At 42.2% G+C, this 24310-nt stretch overlaps 1 protein-coding gene across 2 annotated transcripts in view; it reads right to left on the bottom strand.

The window, feature by feature from the left end:
* BAZ1B (bromodomain adjacent to zinc finger domain 1B) overlaps positions 1 to 24310 on the bottom strand; it is an 82318-nt gene that overhangs the window by 43908 nt on the left and 14100 nt on the right. For both annotated transcript variants that reach the window (XM_054560416.2, XM_009242720.4), the window contains exons 3-6: positions 24092 to 24236; positions 14275 to 14476; positions 8571 to 8692; positions 4983 to 5180 (exon numbers count right to left, since the gene is read on the bottom strand). In XM_054560416.2, coding sequence (XP_054416391.1) covers positions 4983 to 5180; positions 8571 to 8692; positions 14275 to 14476; positions 24092 to 24236 — 667 coding nt within the window. The remainder of the gene's footprint in view (positions 1 to 4982; positions 5181 to 8570; positions 8693 to 14274; positions 14477 to 24091; positions 24237 to 24310) is intronic.

Below are 24310 nucleotides of genomic sequence, written 5' to 3'. Positions count from 1 at the left end.
GAAGGAAGGGAGGGACGGAGGGAGGAAGATAGGAAGATAGATAGATAGATAGATAGATAGACAGACAGACAGAGAGACAGACAGACAGACAGAGAGACAGACAGACAGAGAGACAGACAGACAGACAGACAGACAGACAGATATAGATAGACAGATCAGCCAGGCATGATAGCTCACACCTGTAATCCCAACACTTCAGGGGTCAGGGCGGGGAAGGATTGCTTGAGCCCAGGAGTTTGAGACCAGCCTGGGTAACATGGCGAGATCCTGTCTCTGCAACAAATTAAAAATAAAAATTAGCTGGGCTTCGTGGTGCACACCTGTGGTCTCGGCTACTCAGGAGGCTAAGGTAGGCGGATTGCTTGAGCCCAGAGGTCAAGACTGCAGTGAGCTATGATCACACCGCTGCACCTCCAGCCTGGGCAGAGCAAGATCCTGTCTCAAAAAATAAAAAAAATAAATAAAATATGTAACACTATGAGTAATGGACAAAATTATGTCACTGCCTTCTTAAATGATGCACTAAGAATACATCAATTCTTAATGTCCAAATATTCATAACCTGAATCTAATCATGAAGAAATAAACCAAAATCAAAGAGCATTCTACAAAATAACCAGGTTCTATTATTTCAAAATGTCAAGGTTTTGAAAGACAAAGAAAAGCTGAGGGACTGTTCCAGATTAGAAGAGACCAAAGAGACAAGTAAATGTGAACATGTGACACATGGTAGCACAATGGATCCTATTAAAGCAAAACAAAATTGTTTTTTTGGTTAAAAGATTACTGAAGAACTGGGAAAATGTGAGTAAAAACTATAGATTAGATAACAGTTATTTCAATGTTAACTTCCTGATTTTGACAACTGTACTGTAGTTATGTTGGAAAATATCCTTGATTTTTTTGTTTTGTTTTGTAGAGCTGCAATCTCGCCATGTTGCCCAAGAAGGTCCTGAACTCCTGGACTCAAGTGATCCTCCCACCTCAGCCTCCCAAAGTGCTAGAATTATACAGGTGTGAGCTAGCAAATATCAATGTTTTTAAGAAATTCATATTCCAGTATTCTGTAAAAGGGCATCCTGTCTGGAAAATTACTTGGCTCAGGAAAAAATAATTCGTGTGTATGTAGAGAGCAGATTAGGCCAGATGCAGTGGCTCACGCCTGTAATCCCAACACTTTGGGAGGCTGAGGCAGGAAGATCACTTGAGACCAGGAGCTCAAGACCAGCATGGGCAAGAGTGAGACTCCATCTTTACAAAAAATAAAAAACACAAAAATCAGTTGGGCATGGTAGTGAGCACCTGTAATCCTAGCTAGTCAGAAGCATGAGGTGGGAGGACTGCTTGAGCCAGAAGTTCCAGGTTACAGTGAGCTATGATCATTCCACTGCACTCTAACCTGGGAGACAGCATAAGGCCTACCTCAAAAAAAAAAGAGGGAGAGAGAATGATAAACAAATATGATAAATGATGTTAACATCGAAGGAAATCTAATTGAAGAGTACAAGGAAATTCGGTAGTGTTTTGTCAACTCTCCTGTATAAAATTATTCAATAAAATATTAAAATGTATTAAGAAAAAGGCTAAATTCATGCAGGATTCCAAATGCCTTAAAGTGTTATTTTGTTCTTACATCTCTAATCCAAAGGCTTCCCTACTAGGATTTATCAGTCTAAAATAAGAGCTCAAACATGATGGAGAGACTAACAAAATAGGGCTGCAATGTATTACAAGAGGAAAGTGAGCTAGAGATTTCATCTTAGATGACAGTTATCACCCAATTGCCTTGTAAATCATTCCTCCAAGTCATTGGGCCTACAAAAGATTATGCTGCCCCTAAAGCCCAAATGTCAATGGTATTTTTCTCCAACAAATGGAACTTCTTCAGTTACCTATTATATGCAACATACTATGCTAAACATTACAAGATATAAAATAAGCAAGGTAGTTCTTATTCTCAAGTAATTTATATTCTACAAAGATTTTGGAAAACCACAAACACACCCTCATCATCATATTAGGTACTCAGCTAACAACCCAAAATTCCTGTATCTTTACATAATTTTCCTCTCTCCCACGTAAGCCCTCACTATGGATCCTTTGGTAAAACTATTTTATTTATTTATTTATTTATTTTTGAGACAGAGTCTCACTCTGTTGCCCAGGCTGGAGTGCAGTGGCGTGATCTCGGCTCACTACAAGCTCAGCCTCCCAGGTTTATGCCATTCTCCTGCCTCAGCCTCCTGAGTAGCTGGCACTACAGACGCCCGCCACCACGCCCGGCTAATTTTTTGTATTTTTAGTAGAAACAGGGTTTCACCATGTCAGCCAGGATGGTCTCAATCTCCTGACCTCGTGATCCGCCCACCTCGGCCTCCCAAAGTGCTGGGATTACAGGCGTGAGCCACTGCACCTGGCCTGCTAAAACTATTGCTCAGAACTCACTCCCTTTACGCCTGGTCTCACTCTACAATAAATGTACTCAGAGCCTGACAGAACATTAAACCAAAGAGTATACAGAGAGAAAATATCCCATGCCTTTGGATGGATGGGACCTATGTGATCAACTTTAATCCTCAACAGATTTTAAATTTCTTCTAGAAAAAGAAAGAAAACAAAGCAATGTTTTAGGTTCTACTTATCATCTGTGTTACTATGTTTTGCCTGGCTGAGAAGCCAAAGTCCTAATTTTATAAACAGGAAAAACACAGCTTATATACAGAAAACAATCAGTGACATGTCAAATAGTATTGGGAAATAAGAAATTATTGTTTAAGGTAGGGAAAACAAATAATAAACCTGAGTATATGCCTTTAACTTTGTAGACCAGTATTTTACATGAGTCTTAAGTTTTCTGAGTAAAATCACTGCCGTCTTACAGCACTTTAAGCAAGCTTCCATTTCCTAGTCTTAACCTAAATTATAGCCAAATTTCATAACATTAGTAAGTTAAGCCCCCACTAGAAATTCTGGGAGAAGCTTATTTCTTCAGAAATTGCCTTTCAGGTTTTAAGTTCCTGGAGTTATAGTCTCTCTCTCCTACAAAAATTGTGGATCAGCTGGGCGTGGTGGTACGTGCCTGTAGTCCCCAACTACTAGTGAGACAGAGGGAGGAGGATCACTTGAGCCCAGAAATTTCAGGCTGCAGTGAACTGTGATTGTCCCACTGCACTCCAGCCTGGGTAACAGAGCAAGATCCTGTCTCTAAAGTAAGAAATAAGTGTGGATCAGCTTTTATGTCTTAGGAAACTCAAAAAATCTTTTACCCCTAAAAAGAGTCTTTCACATTATTCACATACTTGAATCACTAAACTAAAATACATAAAACAGAGCTGTAAGATTAGAAAAGAGGAAAACATTAAGGACTCAAGTAATTCAAGAATTAGTCTAAAACCCATTTAGAGATGGTTTCATAGAGTTCTCATATAGTTAAGATAGTAATCTCATGTGAAGACCACAGAAAGCTGAATCATGGTTCCAAACTCTGTGGCAACAAAATGACAGTGAACTCGAATTTCTCCTCAACAAACAAAAACAAACATCTGAGAAAAAATTATAGTTCCATGGAAAATTTAGTCCTGATCTAGAAAAAGCCAATTACTTTCTAAATTTTTCCTTTTAAGCAAATAATAATAATTTAAAGAGCATAACAGAAGACACCACTTATGTTGCTGGTCTAGAATAAGAAAATCTGCTAAGTGCTAAAACCATGACTGGAGGTCTTTACTAATGTTTTGGAGAAATAAAATTATTTTTCAGTATGCTTCTGTCACCATAATCAACTTAAGATAATTGAGCAAATTTAGTTATGACTTCAGATGTCTTTATATTTTCATAATTAAATGAAATGGGAAAAAAAGAAATCCTGGAAATGTGACCTAGTTTTAATGGATCAAGAGCCCTTTTCTGGTTCTACTCTGGCCCAGAGACCAAGATGAAAATTATCAGCCAGTATGCTGTGTTATATTTACCAATGAAAGAAGCATTAAGTACTTTCAAAACCTACATTTAAAAAAACACCTTAACAGGTAAAGCTTGAAGTGGAAAAGAAAATCAGAAATCCTAGGCCAGTGTCTTAAGTCTTGTCATCACTTTCTGTTGGTTCTGATTAGACTAGGCCTCAGTTTCTCCATCTGTAAAGTGAAATATATATATATGTACCATATAACTTCATAAAAATATTTTGAAAATCAAAAGAGATGATTTTAAAAATTACTCCTTCTCGGCCGGGTGTGGTGGCTCACATCTGTAATCCCAGAACTTTGGGAGGCCGAGGCAGGCGGATCACTTGAGGTCAGGAGCTCAAGACCAGCCTGGCCAACATGGCGAAACCCCATCTCTACTAAAAATAGAAAAATTAGCCAGGTGTGGTGGCATGTGCCTGTAATCCCAGCTACTCAGGAGGCTGAGAAGAAGGAGAAGGAGGTTGCAGTGAGCCAAGATCGCACTACAGCACTCCAGCCTGGGTGACAGAGAGAGACTTCACCTCAAAAACAAAACAAAACAAAACAAAACAAAAAACAAAAAATTTACTCTTCAAGAGGAAAATACTAGGTTTTCCACTAGTCTATCACACATAGTGCTCCTCATTCCAGGTTCTTTTCAAGGCTGCCACTGTATGTGATCATCTTGTCCGACATGCAAAATCAGTTTTCATTCTTAGTAACTGGTTAACAAAATACTTTTTGTATTTATACCATATCTCATTCCAAAAAGGGTCTGAGGCACAAAAGCACATGTATATAGATTTTCAAAATTATGCTAGCATAATAAAAAATAAATTGAACTGGGGAAGATATTAAATGTGGCCTCTCCCCTACCAACCTCACATAACAACCTGTATGAAACAGATATACCTGAAAAATTTTTAATTCATTATCTGATGTTAGAGTTCAAAACCTGCTATAAATATAAATATACTGGAGCCATCAGAGAAATAATGATGCTTTATCCAGCTGTCCAAAAATTAACAGTGACCTTACCTTGTATGGATCAAGTAAAAAGTCACTGAACTTGCTGGGCAGGGAGTATTTCTTCACCAATTCATCTTCTACGACCCAAGGTGCATTTTCACCAGTACCAGCTCGTAATGCATTATGCCGTATAAAGTATCGAACTATCTCCTTATTTGGTGGGCGCTCTGTACGAATCAAGCTGTCTGCTGGCACGTTACTGATGATCTAGGTTAAAAAGAAACAAATAACTCACCACTGGGGTAAAAAGTAATTACCCAAATGAGAACAAGCAATATACGTTCTCTCCAGAAAAATCAAAATTCCATCTATATCAACAGGGCTACAAATTAGAAAGAAAAAAATATAGGCCAGGGATGGTATCTTACACCTGTAATCTCATCAACTCAGGAGGCCAAGGTATAAAGATTGTTTGAGGCCAGGAGTTAGAGATCAACCTGGGCAATATAACAAGACCCTCTGTGTCCAAAAATCAAAATATGCCAATAGTCCTAGCTATTTGGGAGGCTGAAGCAGGGGAATTACTTGAACCCAGGAGTTCGAGGCTATAGTGAGCTATGGTCACACCAATGCACTCTAGCCTGGGCAACAGAGTGAGACCCTACCTGAGAGAGAGAAAACGGAGAATAATTTTCAGAGACAGAATGTCAATTTAAAAATATCCTTAGGCAATATGTCAATATGTATCAAAGTTTTCTAAAAAAATGTATACCCTTTCAGCAATTCCTCTCGTTAAGAATTTATCTTAGGAAGTAAATGGACAAAGTCGTCATCCAATGCTTGTAATAGCAAAAAAGTGAGGAAGGGGTTGAGAGTTATTACCTAAAGGTACACCAATAAGGGATTTGTTAAATGAAAATATGTATATATAATGGACACAGCAGTCCTATGAAAAAACTTTCTCAATCCAGAAAAATTCATCAGAATCATCTAGGGTGCTATTAAAATGCAGATGGTTGGGCCTCACCACACACTTAATGAATCTTATGACTCTGGCAGTAGAGGTTAGGAATCAACATGTCTAATCACCTCCCCTGGTGACTATCACACACATTAAAATCTGAGAACACTGTTTTGGAAGAAAATTTAATGACATTACAGATGCTTAGCACACAATAAATGAAAAAATTAAGTTATAAAATAATATAGACAGAATAGTTCTACTTTTAAAAGTCAATAGCAGGAAGAAGGAAGGAATACAAAAAAATTTTTTTTAAAAAGTCACGTAGGAGCTACCTACCATTTACTAAATCCATATTCACCAATTATCTCTGAGCAGGACATCAGATACTATCTCTTTCTTATTTGCATTTTCTTTCTTCCTGTAACCAATACTTACTATTTGTGAACAAAATACTTATACTCATCAATAAGAATACAAGTGATACTTAGGGAAGTGGTTAAAACTAAGCATTTTTTTTTTTTTTTTTGAGATGGAGTTTCACTCTTGTTGTCCAGGCTGGAGTGCAATGGCACAATCTCTGCTCACTGCAACCTCCGCCTCCCTGGTTCAAGCTATTCTCCTGCCTCAGCCTCCCTAGTAGCTGGGATTACAGGCATGTGCCACCACGCCCGGCTAATTTTGTATTTTTAGTAGAGACAGGGTTTCTCCATGTTGGTCAGGCTGGTCTCGAACTCCCGACCTCAGGTGACCCACCCGCCTTGGCCTCTCAAAGTGCTGGGATTACAGGCATGAGCCACCGTGCCTGGCCTAAAACTAGGCATGTCTTAATAAGCTACCTTGCTGAATGAGAAGAAACTCTGTGAAAAATTTTATTTAACAATATCCAATATTCAAATATAAAAAAAATCCTGGCCAGGCGCGGTGGCTCATGCCTGTAATCCCAGTACTTTGGGAAGCCGAGGCAGGCGGATCACAAGGTCAGGAGTTCAAGACCAGTCTGGCCAACATAGTGAAATCCCGTATGTACTAAAAATACAAAATTTAGCCGGGCATGGTGGCAGGCGCCTGTAATCCCAGCTACTCGTGAGGCTGAGGCAGGAGAATTGCTTGAACCCGAGAGGCAGAGGCTGTAGTGAGCCGAGACCGTGCCATTGTACTCCCACCTAAGCGACAGAACAAGACTCTGTCTCAAAAAAGACAAAAACACAAAACAACCACCTAGGCCGGGCGCGGTGGATCATGCTTGTAATCCCAGCATTTTGGGAGGCCAAGGGGGGTAGACCACCTGAGGTCAGGAGTTTGAGATCAGCCTGACCAACGTGGTGAAACTGCCTCTACAAAAAACACAAAATTAGTCAGGCATGCTGATGCATGCCTGTAATCCTAGCTACTTGGGAGGCTGAGGCTGGAGAATCACTTGAACCCAGGAGGCAGAGGATGCAGTGAGCCGAGATTGCACCATTGCACTCCAGCCTGGGCAACAAGAGCAAAACTCCGTCTCAAAAAAAGAAAAGAAAAAAAAAATCCTAACAACCCAGCCAAGGCTTCTGATCACAAACCATAATACCAACAGTCAGAATGGGATCGGACTTGTCAGCATTCTGAGGTAGGAACAAAACAATGTAAATAAAGAAGCAAAAGATCTGGGTTACAATCCTTCCTATTTTCATTTACTGAATCAAGAATTTTGACAGTTATTAAACTTCTCAGGTCTTAGCTGTTTCTTCTGTAAAATGGTTACACCTGAAGACAAATGTGCACTGCCTTCCACACCCAGTCTCCTAATCCACCTTTCTAAGATTCTACACATACAGGTGGTGCAAGAATACCCGAAAAATAACATTCCATATTTCTTAGAATCTAAGTTCCAATCAGCAAAACACTTTTTTTTTTTTTTTTTGAGACGGAGTCTCGCCTCTGTTGCCCAGGCTGGAGTGCAGAGGCGCAATCTCAACTCACTGCAACCTCCGCCTTCCAGGTTCAAGAGAGTCTCCTGCCTCCGCCTCCTGAGTAGCTGGGATTATAGGCACCTGCCACCATGCCTGGCTAATTTTGTTTTGTTTTGTTTTTTGAGAAGGAGTCTTGCTCTGTCGCCCAGGCTGGAGTGCAGTGGTGTGATCTCCGCTCACTGCAAGCTCCGCCTCCCAGGTTCATGCCATTCTCCTGCCTCAGCCTCCTGAGTAGCTGGGACTACATGTGCCCGCCACCATGCCCGCCTAATTTTTTGTATTTTTAGTAGAGACGGGGTTTCACCATGTTAGCCGGGAAGGTCTTGATCTCCTGACCTCGTGATCTGCCTGACTCGGCCTCCCAAAGTACTGGGATTACAGGCGTGAGCCACCACGCCTGGCCTGACTGCTCCACTTTTAACTGGGAAGAGTGATTTCCTTGGAAAGTCCATAACTGCTGGGAACAGATTCTTAATTTTCAAACTGAATTTCAAGCTCAAATGTAAATTACTTACACTCTGGTAATTCCTATAAAAAAGAGGAAAAGCATGGTATCTTCTAGGAAAGAAAATATAATTTACATTAACTTGAGTCATTAATTACTGTAAGTAACTACAAAACCACTCAGAATCTGCCGTACATTCATTTACATTTTTCTTTAGCACATTTTCTCCAACAAAAGCAACCCTATGATATTTTCTTAAAGAACATCTATCACATGTAAAAAGTAAAGTGTCAACTAACCTTATCTTCATTTTGTAGTTTCACATCATATTTGTGAGGCAGAAATTTTGGAGGAGCCCATTTCCTTTCTCCTTTTTTTAATGAAGTAGGAAGTTTTCGTGGCGATCTGCGTGCTCTGTCATCTAGTCAAATCATAGAAAATTAGTGAAAAACATAATTATTTTAATCCTTTTCATTCATTCATTAACAAGTCTTAACTGAACGTCTGCTCTTCACTAGACACTGGGTGATGCAGTACAAAAATGAATCATAATGTCCTTAACTTCAAGGAGCTAAAGTCTATGAGAAGAGTCAGCAAGTAAATAACTACAATATAGTATAAATAACTACAACGTAGTAAACAGTGTAATAGAAGTTGGTAAAGGAAAACACTATGACAGGCTGGGAGCAGTGGCTCACGCCTGTAATCCCAGCACTCTGGGAGGCTGAGGCAGGCGGATCACCTGAGGTCGGGAGTTCGAGACCAGCCTGACCAACATGGAGAAACTCCATCTCTACTAAAAATACAAAATTAGCCAGGCTTGGTGGTGCATCCCTAAAATCCCAGCTACTCGGGAGGCTGAGGCAGGAGAATCACTTGAACCCGGGAGGCAGAGGTTGCAGTGAGCCAAGATCACGCCATTGCACTCCAGCCTGGGCAACAAAGCAAGACTCTGTCTCAAAAAAAAAAAAGAAAAAAAAGAAAAGAAAAACACTATGAGAATACAGAGAAGGAATATCTAACTTAGTCTGGATGGTAGGTAGAAAGATGAGTAAGAATATGACTTGGGCCAGGTGTGGTAGGTAGTTCACGCCTGTAATCCCAGCACTTTGGGAGGCCAAGGTAGGCAGATCCCCTGAGTCCAGGAGTTCGAGACCGGCCTGGGCAACATGGTGAAACCCTGTCTCTATAAAAAATACAAAAAATTAGCCAGGTGTGGTGGCACATGCCTGTAGTCACAGCAACTTGGGCGGCTGGGGTAGGATGGCTTGAGCCTGGGAGGTCAGGGCTGCAGTGAGCCCTGATCTTGCGACTGCACTCCACGCTAGGAGACAGAGTGAAACCCTGTCTCCAAATAAAAAAAATTAAAAAAAGAGAGAATACGACCAAAAAAGAATATAACCTGTTCAGAGATTGCAAGCAATGAGGTGTGGTTAAATATGATGTATACTAGAGTCAAAAAAATTCAAAAAGGTAAGCCAGGGCCATATTAGAAAGGGCCTTGTATACCATTTAAAAAGATTAGAATTTGTCCTGCTAGCACTAAAGAACCAATGACAGACTGTGGCTATAACTAACTATGGTGCATTTTGGAAAGATCAATATAAAATGGGGCCCATCACAGTGGCTCATGCCTGTAATCCCAGCACTGTGAGGGGCCGAGGCAGGAGGATCACTTGAGCTCAAGAATTCGAGACCAGCCTGGCCAGCATGGTGAAACTCTGTCTCTACGAAAAATAGAAAAAACTAGCTGGGCATGGTGGCACGCGCCTGTAATCCCAGCTACTCGGGAGGCTGAGGCAGGAGAATTGCTTGAACCTGGGAGGTGGAGGTTGCAGTGAGCCGAGATCATGCCACTGCACTCCAGCCTGGGCAACAGAGCGAGACTCCGTCTCAAAAAAAAAAAAAAAGACGAATATAAAATGGAAAGTTGATACTGAAGATAAGGAAATTGGAAGATACAATGCTAAACATCTGAATGAGGCTGGGCACACAGGCTCACACATGTAATCCCAGAATTCTGGGAGGCTGAGGTGGGGAGACTGCTTGAGCCCAGGAGTTTAAATCAAGCCTCAGCCACATGGTGAGACCCTGTCTCTAAACAAACAAACAAAAAAAATTAGCCAGGTGTGGTGATGCACACGTGTGGTCCCAGCTACTCAGGAGGCTGAGGCAGGAGGATCACTTGAGCCTGGGAGGTTGAGGCTGCAATAAGCTATGACCACACCACTGCACTCCAGCCTGGACAACAGAGCAAGACCCTGTCTCAAAAATAAACAAACATCTGAACTAATGTAACTGTAATACAGAAGGAAAGAGAGTCAAAATTCTTTCAGTTCGTTACCAACTAGACATGAAAATGTTAAAGGTATTTTAACTTTTCTGCCTTAGACACTAGGTGGATGGACAGTGAGCCAAGTAAAAGAATGAGAGAACAATTCTTGTTTACCTGCCTTGGGATACAAGAGTGAGGTCAATTCAGCTTTACACATGTTGAATCTAAACTGCATAAAGGAGGGATCAGGCGTGGTGACTCACGCCTGTAATTCCAGCACTTTGGGAGGCCAAGGTGGGCAGATCACCTGAGGCCCAGAGTTCAAGACCAGCCTGGCCAGCACGGTGAAACCCCGTCTCTACTAAAAATACAAAATTAGCTGGTCGTGGTAGCGTGCTCCCATAGTCCCAGCTACTGGGGAGGCTGAAGCAGGAGAATCACTTGAACTCATGAGGCGAAGGTTGCAGTGAGCCAAGATCGTGCCACTGCACTCCAGCCTGGGTGACAGAGTGAGACTCCGTCTCAAAAATAAATAAATAAATAAATAAATTGCATATAGGACAGGCAAGTAAAGATCAAGTCTACAGTTAAAAGTCTGACCCAGGCTTGGAAATCACCAGGCTACATATAGTTAAGAATTCAAACTGTGGCACGAATAGCATATAACATTACACTATGCAAACTGAAAAACAGAAGGCAAAGAATAGAATCCTATGGAAAAAGTCAAAGGAATGGCAGGGAAGGAAGGAAGTAAAGAAACGGAATAGCTGGAGCATTAGGAGACAGTGGTATCAAGCTAAGAGATATGAGTGACCAACAGTATTAAATGTAACAGATGCAGCACTATTCACAATAGCAAAGACATGGAATCAACCTAAATGTCAACAATGGACACAAGAAAGAAAATGTGGTACACATACACCATGGAATACTATGCAGCCATAAAAAAAGAATGAGATCATGTCCTTTGCAGGGACATGAATGAAGCTGGAGGCTATTATCCTTGCAAACTAACACAGGAACAGAAAACCAAATACTGCATGTTCTCACTTGTAAGTGGGAGCTAAATGATGAGAACACATGGACACACAGAGAGGAACAACACACACTTGGGCCTTTTAAAGAAAAACAACTAATGGGTACTAGGCTTAACACTTGGGTGATGAAATAATCTATGCAACCAAGCCCTATGACACAAGCTTACCTATGCAACAACCCTGCACTTCTACCCTTGAACTTAAACGTTAAAAAATAAATAAATATTAATAAATATAACAGAAGAGTCAAACACAGGCCAAGAAGAAATCTCTGCTTTTGACAATTAAGAGGACACTTGTAAACTTAATAGGAACTATTTCAGGAATATAGAGGCAGAAGTAAGACCACAATAAAACTGATGTTCGGAAAGCAGAGAGAATATTCCTAACCAAAACACTTCTCAACCTCAAGGAATTGCAAGTAATGCCCTTATTACAAAACTTCAATATCAAAAAGAAGAGGGAAACTGGAAAACACAGACGTTAGCATTCACAATACGGGAGAAAACAAAACTGAAGTATCAACAACTTGGGATGGACCAACTATAATGACACTCTCAGAAGTTTGCTTCAAACTACATTAAGAAAGTACCTCAAAAACCATCTGCACAGATCCAAAACATCTAGAGACACAAAACAGAATGGGAGACAGACAACATCACATTCTAATGCAAAGTCTGTACCAGTTAAACAGTGAGCTAACATTATTTGATCCTCTAACACTCATGCGGAGGGAGACCAATACACACCAAACACTTGGTGCACCTACATTTTTGGAGATAACAATAATCAAGTCCAGTCAAATTATTTATTAATGAAGGCTTCAGAGGCTGAACGGTCTTCCCAGCGAGCCAAATCTCAATTCTTCAACTTTAAAAACATTATTGTTAGAGTCTCCAGGTCCCTAGGACACCATAGTTTCAGGATTTTACCTGCTCCCATGTGAGAGGGACTTAGATTACAGATTATGGAGAGAAAAAAGTGCAATTGACCCTTGAACAGCATGGGGGTTAGGGCTGTGACCTCCTCCTCTCGCAGTCAAAAACCTGTGTATACAGCCAGGCACAGTGCGTTATGCCTGTAATTCAGCACGAGGCTGAGGCCGCAAGGAGGTCCAGGCTGCACTAAGCTGTGATCACAACACTCCACTCCAGCCTGGGGGCAACAGAGTAAGACCCTGTTTCAAAAAAAAAGAGGTCAAGGCAGGAGGATCGCTTCAACTCAAGAGTACAAGACCAGCCTGAACAACATCGTGAGAACTGACCTCTACAAAAAAAAAAAAAAAAAAAAAACCTACAAAAATTAGCTGGGTGTGGTGGTGCATGCCTACAGTCCCAGCTACTTGGGAAGCTGAGGTGGGAGGATCGCTTCGGCCAGGAATGTCGAGGCTGCAGTGAGCCATGATCATGCCACTGCACTCCAGCCTGGGTGACAAAGCAAGACCTTATCTGTGAAAAGCCAAAAAAGGACACTAGGACAATTAGCAATTTACTAGAGAGATGAACTAGCAACACATAAAATGACTGAGGTCACTTCAACAGCAACAAGAGGTCATTAGGAAATGATTACAGTAGTATAGTACGTACTACAGTTCATTTTATTCTGTTATTATTTAATACTGAATCTTCATATTTTTCTTGACTGAGAATGGTGCCATGTATGGTCTGTTTGTGTAAGTTTTGATAAATTTTAACTTTTTATAATAGATTTCTGTGTATATTTTATGGTAGCAAATGATAAAACAGACTAGTATCTACATGTATTTTATACATTTATGACATACCTAACTCTTTGTTCCTTTTTTACTATATTTAGTTCATCTGAGTTTCTTCAAACTGTCACAAGCCTCCAAAGAATTTTCCAATACATTCATTGAAAAAATACTGAGAGATGGATAAGTGCCATAAAAAAAGAAAAAGAAAAATTCCATTCATACGTGGACCTGTGCAGTTCAAACCTGTGTTGTTCAAGGGTGAGCTGTACCTAAAACCATCACATTGGCTTATGTGAAGATCACGGTTAGAATTTGCTCTTCTACCTTGATCACCCCCCAACACATAAATACACATTTCCACTTCAAGACGAAAGGAAAGCAGACTTTCCTTGCCATCTTGAGTAGCTAGCAATGTGCACACAGCTTTTGTGTTTTTTGTTTTTTTTTTTGAGATGGAGTTTTGCTCTTGTGGCCCTGCCACAACAGGCTAGAGTGCAATGGTGCGATCTCAGTTCACCACAAACTCCACCTTCTGGGTTCAAGCGATTCTCCTGCCTCAGCTTCCCGAGTAGCTGGGATTACAGGCACCCACCACCACAACCCACTAATTTTTGTATTTTTAGTAGAGACGGGGTTTCACCATGTTGACCAGGCTGGTCTCAAATTCTTGACCTCAGATGATCTGCTCTCCTCAGCCTCCCAAAGTGCTGGGATTACAGGCATGAGCCACAGCACCCGGCCCTACATAGAGCTTTCTAAGCAATTAGAGGAAACGACTTCCCGATGGTCTTAATTATCTAGGGATATTCAAGTCTTTCATGTTGTGGACATTTTAGTTGTTCTATGAATCATAAATGAACAAAATCATGTATACATAAAAAATCACACATTTAGTTGCTAGAGAACCCTAAAAGATGTGTTCATAATAAAATAAACAGGATCTCATAAAGCACAAGGAAAGCTAATATCAAACATACTAATACTCTCTCTCCTTCCTTCATCTTCTTTCACAACTGTCTCCTTCTTCTGATGGTCCTGAGCAATCTGACTGGAATTCTCTTTGTCACTTGATGGAGAATCACAGGCACTATCGGATTTCTTCTCAGTGGCCTCTTCATCCACTTTCTCCAAAGGATGAATCTTCACAATCTTCACCTTGAGCATTTTCTCCTTCCCAACCTATAAAGGAGGTAGTAGAGAAAATCAGAGATAATAAATAAGAGCCAGAAACCTGAAGATGTTTAGAATATATCAACCAATATACATGCCTCCTCAACTAACAAAAAGTGATTGAAACAGTAAAGTGTCCAAGTACAATGAACTGTTTCCAACTTTTTTTCTTAGACTTCTAGGTTGAAATATGACACCCTAAAAAAATGAAATGATCACAATCTAGGTTCATGATTCATGTAAAATGCCAATATACAAGGCCAAAGGGCAATCACTGTACCAGCCTAAAATATGTGAATACAGTTCAAGAATTTACATTTTTGTATGTATTTACTTATTATTTATTTATTTATTTATTTTTTGAGACACAGTCTCTCTCTGTCACCCAAGCTGAAGTGCAGTGGCATGATCTCGGCTCACTGCAACCTCCGCTTCCTGTGTTCAAGCCATTCTAACCTGCCTCAGCCTCCGGAGTAGCTGGGACTATAGGCACGCACCATTATGCCAGGCTAATTTTTGTATTTTTAGTAGAGACAAGGTTTCACCATGTTGGCCAGGCTGATCTCAAACTCCTGACCTCAAGTGATCTGCTTGTCTCAGCCTCCCAGAGGGCTGGGATTATAGGCATGAGCCACCGTGCCTGGCCTACATTTAAAAAAAAAAGAAATCAACTGTATATGGATATCCAAATGTTCCAGAACCATTTGTTGAAATAACACCTTTCTCCACTTAATTACCTTTCCGCCTCTGTCAAAAATCAATTGTGTAGGGCCAGGATTACAGGCATGAGCCACCATGCCCGGCCAGACCCAGGAATTTGAGGCTAGCCTGGGCAATACAGGGAGACCCCATCTTTACAAAATAAAATAAAATTAGCCAAGCGTGATGGTGTGTTCCCATAGTCTTAACTACTGAGGAGGCTGAGGCAGGAAAATCGCTTGAGCCCAGGTTTTTGAGGCTGCAGTAAGCTACGACAGTGCCACCACACTCCTGCCTGGGTGACAGGGTGAGACCCTATCTTGGGGGATTAGAGGGGTGCAAACCACTTCTATGTCCTCTTGACTAACTGACTCATTTTTTTCATTGTAAAATGACTTGCTACTTCTTTATCCCTGGTTATATTCTTTAATCTGAAATCTAACCTCTGATACATAGCCCCTTCAGATTTCTTTTGACTTATGTTAACATGGCATGTATTTTTCCATTCTTTCACTTTTATTCTATGTGTTTCTCTCTTATACACAGCAATACCATTTGGTCTTGCTTTTTCTGCCCAAAATGAGTATTTCTACTGTTCTTTTATTGTTTTAAAGAAACGAGATTTTTGTTATGTTGCCGAGTCTGGCCTTGAACTTCTGGGCTCAAGCAATTCTCTCGCCTCAGCCTCCTAAGTAGCTGGGACTACAGGCACACACCACACCTGGTCAATGTCTACCCTTTAACTGAAATGTTTAGATTACTTATGTTTAATATAATTATAGATATATTTAAGGTTTATTTGCTTTTCTATTCAGCCTCAACAAAACTAAAAACTGCTCTTCAAAAAATACTGTTAAGAAAACAAAAACACTGGCCAGGCATGGTGGCTCATGGCTGTAGTCTCAGCACTTTGGGAGGCCAAGGTGGGTGGACTGCTTGAGCCCAGGAGTTCAAGACCAGCCTGAGTAACACAGTGAAACCTCATCTCTACAAAAAATACAAAAAAATTTGCCAGGCGAGGATGTGGTGTATGCCAGTGATTCCAGCTACTAGGGAGGCTAAGGTAAGAGGATCACTTGAGCCTGGGACGTTGAAGATGAAGTGAGTTATGATCAGGCACCACACTCAAGCTTAGGCAACACAGCGAGACCTTATCTCACAAAATAAAAATAAAAATAAAAAAACTCTACAAAGATTTTCCAATGCTCATTAAGAGTTCAAACCAAGCCGGGCACAGTGGCTCATGCCTGTAATCCCAGCACTTTGGGAGGCCGAAGTGGGTGGGTCACCTGAAGTCAGGAGTTTGAGACCAGCCTGTCCAACATGGTGAAACTCCGTCTCTACTAAAAATACAAAAAGTAGCTGGGCATGGTGGCAGGCACCTGTAATCCCAGCTATTCAGGAAGCTGAGGCAGGAGAATCACTTGAACCCAGGAGGCGGAGGGTGCAGTGAGCCGAGATTGCGCCATTGCACTCCAGCCTGGGCAACGAGCAAAACTCTGTTTATTAAAAAAAAAAAAAAAAAAAAACAGAGTTCAAACCATTTTTGCAAAGCTAGCCTTATGATAAATCCAAAACCAAAAACAACAGAGTTCAAGGCCGGGCGCAGTGGCTCACACCTGTAATTCCAGCGCTTTGGGAGGCCCAGGCAGGCGGATCACCTGAGGTCGGGAGTTCGAGACCAGCCTGACCAACATGGAGAAACCCCGTCTCTACTAAAAATACAAAATTAGCTGGGTGTGGTGGTGCATGCCTGTAATCCCAGCTGCTCGGGAGGCTGAGACAGGAGAATCGCTTGAACCTGGGATGCGGAGGTTGCAGTGAGCCAAGATCGCGCCATTGCACTCTAGCCTGGGCAACAAGAATGAAACTCTGCCTCAAAACAAAACAAAACAAAAACAAAAACAAGAGTTCAAACCATGACCTAACCTTTGAGGACCTGTACAAGATCTAGCCCTTGGCTACCTGATACTACCATTCCCACCATCCTCCCTCCTTATATAGTCTAACCACACTGATTTTTCTCTGTTCTTCCAGTACAATGGTTTTCCCAGTACAGTACGGGGTAATTCTGTCATACCTCTTTTCCCTTCCCCAAGACATACGGCAGTGTCTGATTTTCACAACTGAGAGGGTGCTACTGGCATCTAGTGGGTAGAGGCCAGGTATGCTGCTAAATACCCTACAATGCACAGGACAGCACCCACTAGAATCATCTGTCCTAAAGTTTGTAATGCCAACGTTGAGAAACCCCGTTCCTGACCATCAAGTTCCCTTTTGCCTAAAGGCCTTCACACACCCTGTTCTCTCTCCCTGAAATACTCAATGCCCCCTTCTCCCATGGATATATCCTACTCAACCTACAGGCTTCACCTTAAATGTTGCCTCCTCAGAGGAGCTTTACTGGATCAACACCAATTCTGGTTCTAAGCTAGATTCCCCTGATTATAAACTTTAATAAATATTCTGTGCTTTTCTTTCATAGTTCTCATCACCAATTTTTTTTTTTTTGAGATGGAATCTCGCTCTGTCGCCTAGGTTGGAGTGCGGTGGTGCGATCTTGGCTCACTACAACCTCCACCTCCTGGGTTCAAGCGATTCTCCTGCCTCAGCCTCCCAAGTAGCTGGGACTACAGGCACGCGCCACCATGCCTGGCTAATTTTTGTATTTTTAGTAGAGACGGGGTTTCACTATGTTGGCCAGGCTGGTCTTGAACTCCTGACCTCATGATCTGCCTGCCTCGGCCTCCCGAAGTGCTGGGATTACAGGTGTGAGCCACCGCACCTGGCCTCATCACCAATGTTAAACACACAGAAACAACTGTGGATTTTGGTCACTACTGTTTTTCCAGCACCCAAAACATGCTCTCTACATAGCCAGTCATCAATAAATATCTGGGATAAACCCCTCTATATTGGGACAATGTTTGTGGCACCCTTCCAATGTCCATCATATCTACTTTTTATTTTTTTATCACACTTAAGAGTGCAAAACATTTTTATAAATAATGAACACCTGTGTACCCACCATACCGGTTAAAGTACTTAACATTAATAGTGGCCAGGCCCAGTGGCTCACACCTATAATCCCAACACTTTGGGAGGCCAAAGCAGGAGGATCCCTTGAGCCCAGGAGTTCAACAACAGCCTTAGCAACTTGGCGAAACCCCGTCTCTACAAAAAATACAAAAATTAGCCAGTGCCTTTGGACTGTGGGATGAGGGAAAAATAAAATAAAATTAGCCAGGCATTATAGCTACAGTCCCAGCTACTTGGGAGACTGAGGTGGGAGGATGGCTCGAGCCTGGGAAGTGGAGGTTGCAGTGAGCCAAGGTTGTGCCTCTGCACTCCAGCCTAGGCGACAGAGCCAGATCCTGTCTCAAAAAAGAAAAGAATATTAACAGTACCTCAGATCTCCCAGTAAGCCTACGCTCAGGTGGAAACAACTCTCTCCTCTCCTCCTGACAGTGATAACAAACATTCTGAGTTAGTTTTACCTGCTTTGAGCCTTCTATAAACGTAATCATACTGTATTCTTCTGTGACTTCTTTCAAGTTCACATTTTTTCTGCTATAGAGTATTCTGTGGCTTAACAATTTGTTTATCCATTCAACTACCGATGGCTACTTGGGTTATCTCCTCATTGGACTACTATGAACAATTCTATTAATATACTTACACAGATTTCCTGCGGCAAAACTGAGGGTAAATATTCAAGAAAAGATCCTTAGTCAAAGGGTATGTATAATATCCAATTGTATTCAGCAATGCCAAGTGCTTTCCAAAATAGATGTGCTATTTACACTACAAGCAATTCCACATCCCTGTCAAAACTTGGCAGCGAGTTTTTTTCTTTATTAATCTGATGTGTATACATTATCTCACTATGGTTTCGATTAGATTTCCTGCATTATTGATGAGTTTAAACATATTTTCATGTTTATGGACATACATACTTCCCTAGTATCTCTTCCCTTTCCTCATTTTTTTGTTTTTGAGACAGAGTCTTGCTATGTTGCCCAGGCTGGAGTACAGTGGTGCGATCATAGCTCACTGCAGCCTTGAACTCCTGAGTTCAAGCGATCCTCCTGCCTCAGTCTTCCAAGTAGCTGGGACTACAGAAATGCACCACCATGCACAGCCAATTTTTATTATTTTTTGTAGAAACAGGGTCTCCCTATGTTGCCCAGGCTGGTCTCAAACTCCTAGCTTCAAGCCAACCTCCCGCCTCAGCCTCCCGAAGTACTGGGATTACAGGCAGGAGCCACTGGGTTCAGCCCATCTTTCCTCAAACATTTCTTCTTTCACCTTGCAGATGTGTGCAAAATATTTTTGTTTTGCCATGTCAAATCCATTTCCATCCTTCTCTACCTGGCTCTATGCTTAAATAGGCTGACCTTTACAGCCTCCACCAAGACTCCCATTGCCCTCTAGATTCTGGTGAGTTCAGTTCATAGGGAGCATCAGCAGAAAACCAGGAGATGGAAGTAAAGCATCCTTGGGGTGTTTATTTCCAAATGCCTCCCTAGGAGGATGGTTACAGTTACAGTTTTCTCTCACTACCAAAATACTCTTCAACAACAGCAGCTACTCTTTCCTAGTTCCTGTACCCACTCCCTCCCTCTGCTTCCTTGGGGTTTAGAAATGATAAAGTCTTCCCCAACTGATAGGTATGAGGCACTTAACCTTTCCTTGTTAAGTTTTCCTTAACCCTGATCAGACTGCTGTCTGCTGTCAACAGCCCCTTTATTAAACTCAATTCAATTACATTTGAGTATGCCATCTGTTTCCTGCCAGGACACTGACTGATATAAAGTATGTGATTAGAACCCACTAATGGTCAGCCACAGTGATTCATGCCTGTAATCTCAGCATTTTGCCAGGCCAAGGTGGGAGGATCACGCGAGTCCAGGAGTCTGAAACCAGCCTGGACAACATGGCAAGACCCCGTTTCTCTATAAAAAATAAAAAACTTAGCTAGGCGGCCGGGGGCGGTGGCTCACATCTGTAATCCCAGCACTTTGGGAGGCCAAGGCAGGTGGATCACGAGGTCAGGAGATCGAGACCATCCTGGCTAATACGGTGAAACCCCGTCTCCACTAAAAATACAAAAAAATTAGCCAGGCATGGTGATGGGCGCCTGTAGTCCCAGCTACTTGGGACACTGAGGCAGGAGAATGGCGTGAACCCGGGAGACGGAGCTTGCAGTGAGCTGAGATCGCGCCACCAGACTCCAGCCTGGGCGACAGAGCGAGACTCTGTCTCAAAAGAAAAAAAAACTTAGCTAGGCATGGTTTTGAGTGTCTACAGCCCCAGCTACTCGGGAGGCTGAGGTGGGAGGACTGCTTGAGCCTGGGAGGCTGAGACTGCAGTGAGCTATGATCACACCACTGCACTCCAGCCTGGAAGACACAACAAGACCCTGTCTCAATAAAAAACACAAATAAACAAAAACCCCACTAGTACTGCCAGACATGACAAATAAAAAAGAACTAGCTAGGAGACAGAAAGGAGTCAGAGTAAATTACTGAAACAAAGAAAGAACAAGAACTTTGAAACCAGAGAGACAGGTATGAATCTTGGCCCCATCGAGTACTGGCTATTGTAGCACAAACTGCTGCTGAGCTAGCTACCAAGCTATTCCCTCCCTCTTCTCTCTTGCCAGCCTGTCTCTTCTGAGACTTAAATACAAAGGAAGATACTCTCTTTCTCAGCCCCCGCTGCAGCTCTGGGTGGTTATGTAAGCCAAGGTCCAGCCAATAACATGTAAAGATGAAGGGTGGAGCTTTCTATTTTATGCTTCAAGAAAGATTTTTCCAGATACGCTTCTGGAAAGATTTTCTTAGCCTGCTTTGATAAGTATTCCCTCACTCTGAATACAGTCACGTTTTTTCACAACTCAAGGGACAGCAAAGCTAAGGACCAGAACTCAACACGCTGAGAAGAACAGAACAGAAAGAGAGAGAAAGTCTAGGTCCCTGACAATAGTATTCAGCCTCTATACCAAACTTGGAACTATCTAAGACTTACTACGTGAGATAACCACGTCTGTCTTGTTTAAGCCAGTACTACTAAAAGTGTTGTACCTCATGTGACAGCATCACTATCACCCTGCAGATTGTTAGAATTGAAAAATGTTAGGTCTATCCCAGACCTTCTGAACTCTCAAGGAATGGGCTGAAGAACAGTTCAAGCACGATGGAGAAGCAAATTAAACACTTGTCCTGAGAGGAAAAAAAAAAAAAACAGTTCAAGCAATTCTCCAACTTCAGCCTCCCAAGTAGCTGGGACTACAGGCATGCACCACCATACCCGGCTAATTTTTGTATTTCTTGGAGAGACAGGGTATCGCCATGTTGGCCAGGCTGGTCTCAAACTCCTGACCTCAGGTGATCTGCCCACCTTGGTCTCCCAAAGTGCTGGTACTACAGGCCTGAGCCACCATGCCCAGCCAAGAACACACTTTCAGTAGCTTAAGTATTACACCAAAGTTTGAGAACTACAGGCCACTATTACAATTTCGCTATATAACGGCTGAAAGCACTCATAACTAGTATGTATCAACCTCAACATGTCATTTAAATGTACAAGGCTGCCTACCACCTCAAGATTTCTGTGCAAATTCTGCAAGACATTATGTAAAGCAATTAGCCCAGTATCAAGTACATACAGATAGATAGTCAACAACTGTTTAGTTTTTTCTCCTGAATCTTACTTTTAGCTGTTACAAGATTATAGGGATTGCTTTAGTGTTATCACTTTTGTAATAGTTATCCTTTGGCTATTTTGACTGGATAATTAAAATACAAATAAGGCCGGGCGCGCTGGCTTATAATGCCTGTAATCCCAGCACTTGAAGGCCAAGATGGGCGGATCACAAGGTCTGGAGATTGAGACCATCCTGGCTAACACAGTGAAACCTCATCTATACTAAAAATACAAAAAAATTAGCCGGGCGTGGTGGTGGGAACCTGTAGTCCCAGCTACTCGGGAGGCTAAGGCAGGAGAATGGCGTGAATCCGGGAGGCGGATCTTGCAGTGAGCTGAGATCGTGCCACTGCACTCCAGCCTAGGCAACAGAGCGAGACTCAATCTTAAGAAAAAAAAAAAATTTTTTTTAAGTAGAAAAAGTCCAACTCTCATTACAGCGAGAACTTGGATTAAACATGTCTGAGGCCGGGCGCAGTGGCTCACGCCTATACTCCCAACTCTGGGAGGCTGAAGTGGGCGTATCAACCGAGGTCGAGAGTTCAAGACCAGCCTGACCAACATGGAGAGAACTCATCTCTACTAAAAATACAAAATTAGCAGGGCATGGTGGCGGGCACCTGTAGTCCCAGCTACTCGGGAGGCTGAGGCAGGAGAATCACTTGAACCAGGGAGGCGGAGGTTGCAGTGAGCCGAGATTACGCCACTGCACTCCAGCCTGGGCGACAAGAGCAAGACTCGGTCTCAAAAAAAAAAAAAAGTCTTAAAGTCTTTTTTTTTTTGAAATGGAGTCTTGCTCTGTCACCCAGGCTGGAGTGCAGTGGCGCAATCTCGGCTCACTGCAACCTCCACATCCCAGATTCATGCCATTATCCTGCCTCAGCCTCCCGAGTAGCTGGGTCTACAGGAGCCCGCCACCACGCCCAGCTAATTTTTTATATTTTTAGTAGAGATGGGGTTTCACCGTGTTAGTCAGGACGGTCTCGATCTCCTGAACTCATGATCCACCTGCCTCGGCCTCCCAGAGTGCTGGGATTACAGGTGTGAGCCACTGTGCCCGGCCTGCAAGTCTTTTAAACATAGTAACAATTATGTGCTCACTTTGTCAGCACATATAATGAAACTGGAATAATATGGAGAAGATTAGCATGGTTATTGCATGGGCTGGGCACAGTGGTTCATGCCTGTAATCCCAGCACTTTGGGAGGCCAAGACAAGAGAACAGTTGATAGGAGTTAAGAGACCAGCTGGGGCAACATGGGGAAATCCCGTCTCTACAAAATATACAAAAAATTAGTCAGGCATGGTGGCGCACACCTGTGGTCCCAGCTACGTGGAGGGTGACATGAGAGGATTGCTTGAGCCCAGGAGGTAGAGGCTGCAATGAGCCAAGATCGCGAAACTGCACTATTCCAGCATGGGTGACAGACTAAGACCCTGTCTCCGAAAAATAAAAAAAGAAAAGAAAAATCAAAACCAAAAAGACAAAATAACAAAATTATCAAAAAAGGATGAAAAAGACAAAGCAAGGATAGACTAGTACAACAAAGTGTTGCAATTATTACAATACTAAAACATTCTCAGTGATGAATGTGGTTCTAAAATTTGGTTCAAGGCCACGAGTGATGGCACATGCCTGCAGTCCCAGCTACACAGAAGGCTGAGGTGGGCGGATGGCTTAAGCCAGGGAGTCCAAGGCTACATACAGTGAGCTATGACTGCACCACTGCACTCTAGACTCTGTGACAGAACGAAACCCTATCTCTAAACAAATAAATAAAAATAAAATTTAGTCCTTATAATACTTGATAGGAGGCCAAGGTGGGTGGATCATCTGAAGTCAGGAGTTCGAGACCAGCCTGGCCAAAATGGTGAAACCCTGTCTCTACCAAAAATACAAAAAACTAGCCGGGCGTGGTGGTGTACGCCTGTAGTCCCAGCTACTCAGAAGGCTGAGGTGGGAGAATCACTTGAACACGGGAGAATGAGGTTGCAGTGAGCCAAGATTGCACACTGCACTCCAGCCTTGGCGACAGAGACTCCGTCTCAAAAAAACAAAACCAAAAAAACACACAAGTATTAACATAAAGTATTAATACTTAACATTAAATATAATACTAAATATAACACAGTTTTACACAAGAAATGTGTTCTGTAACCTACGATGACAGCTCTAATTCTGATGGTAAGTCAAATCAGAAACGAACAGGCACTCACCTCGAAGTCACACTCTTCTCCCACAGCATATTTGGTCATGATCTCCAACCAAGCAGTATCTACTAACTTCTCTAAGGAGGCTGTGTTATGGTGAACCATTTCCAGAACAAGCTTCTCATACCAGGCAGGAAACTCCTCCTTCAAACTGAATAAATGTAATTAGTTATCAAGAAAACACAGAAACACTTATCCAGAGATTTAATTCAAGTCAATTCAAAC

The sequence above is a fragment of the Pongo abelii genome, chromosome 6 (genome assembly GCF_028885655.2).
Source record: "Pongo abelii isolate AG06213 chromosome 6, NHGRI_mPonAbe1-v2.0_pri, whole genome shotgun sequence".
Taxonomy (NCBI): domain Eukaryota; kingdom Metazoa; phylum Chordata; class Mammalia; order Primates; family Hominidae; genus Pongo; species Pongo abelii.
This window is presented reverse-complemented; position numbering and strand designations above follow the sequence as displayed.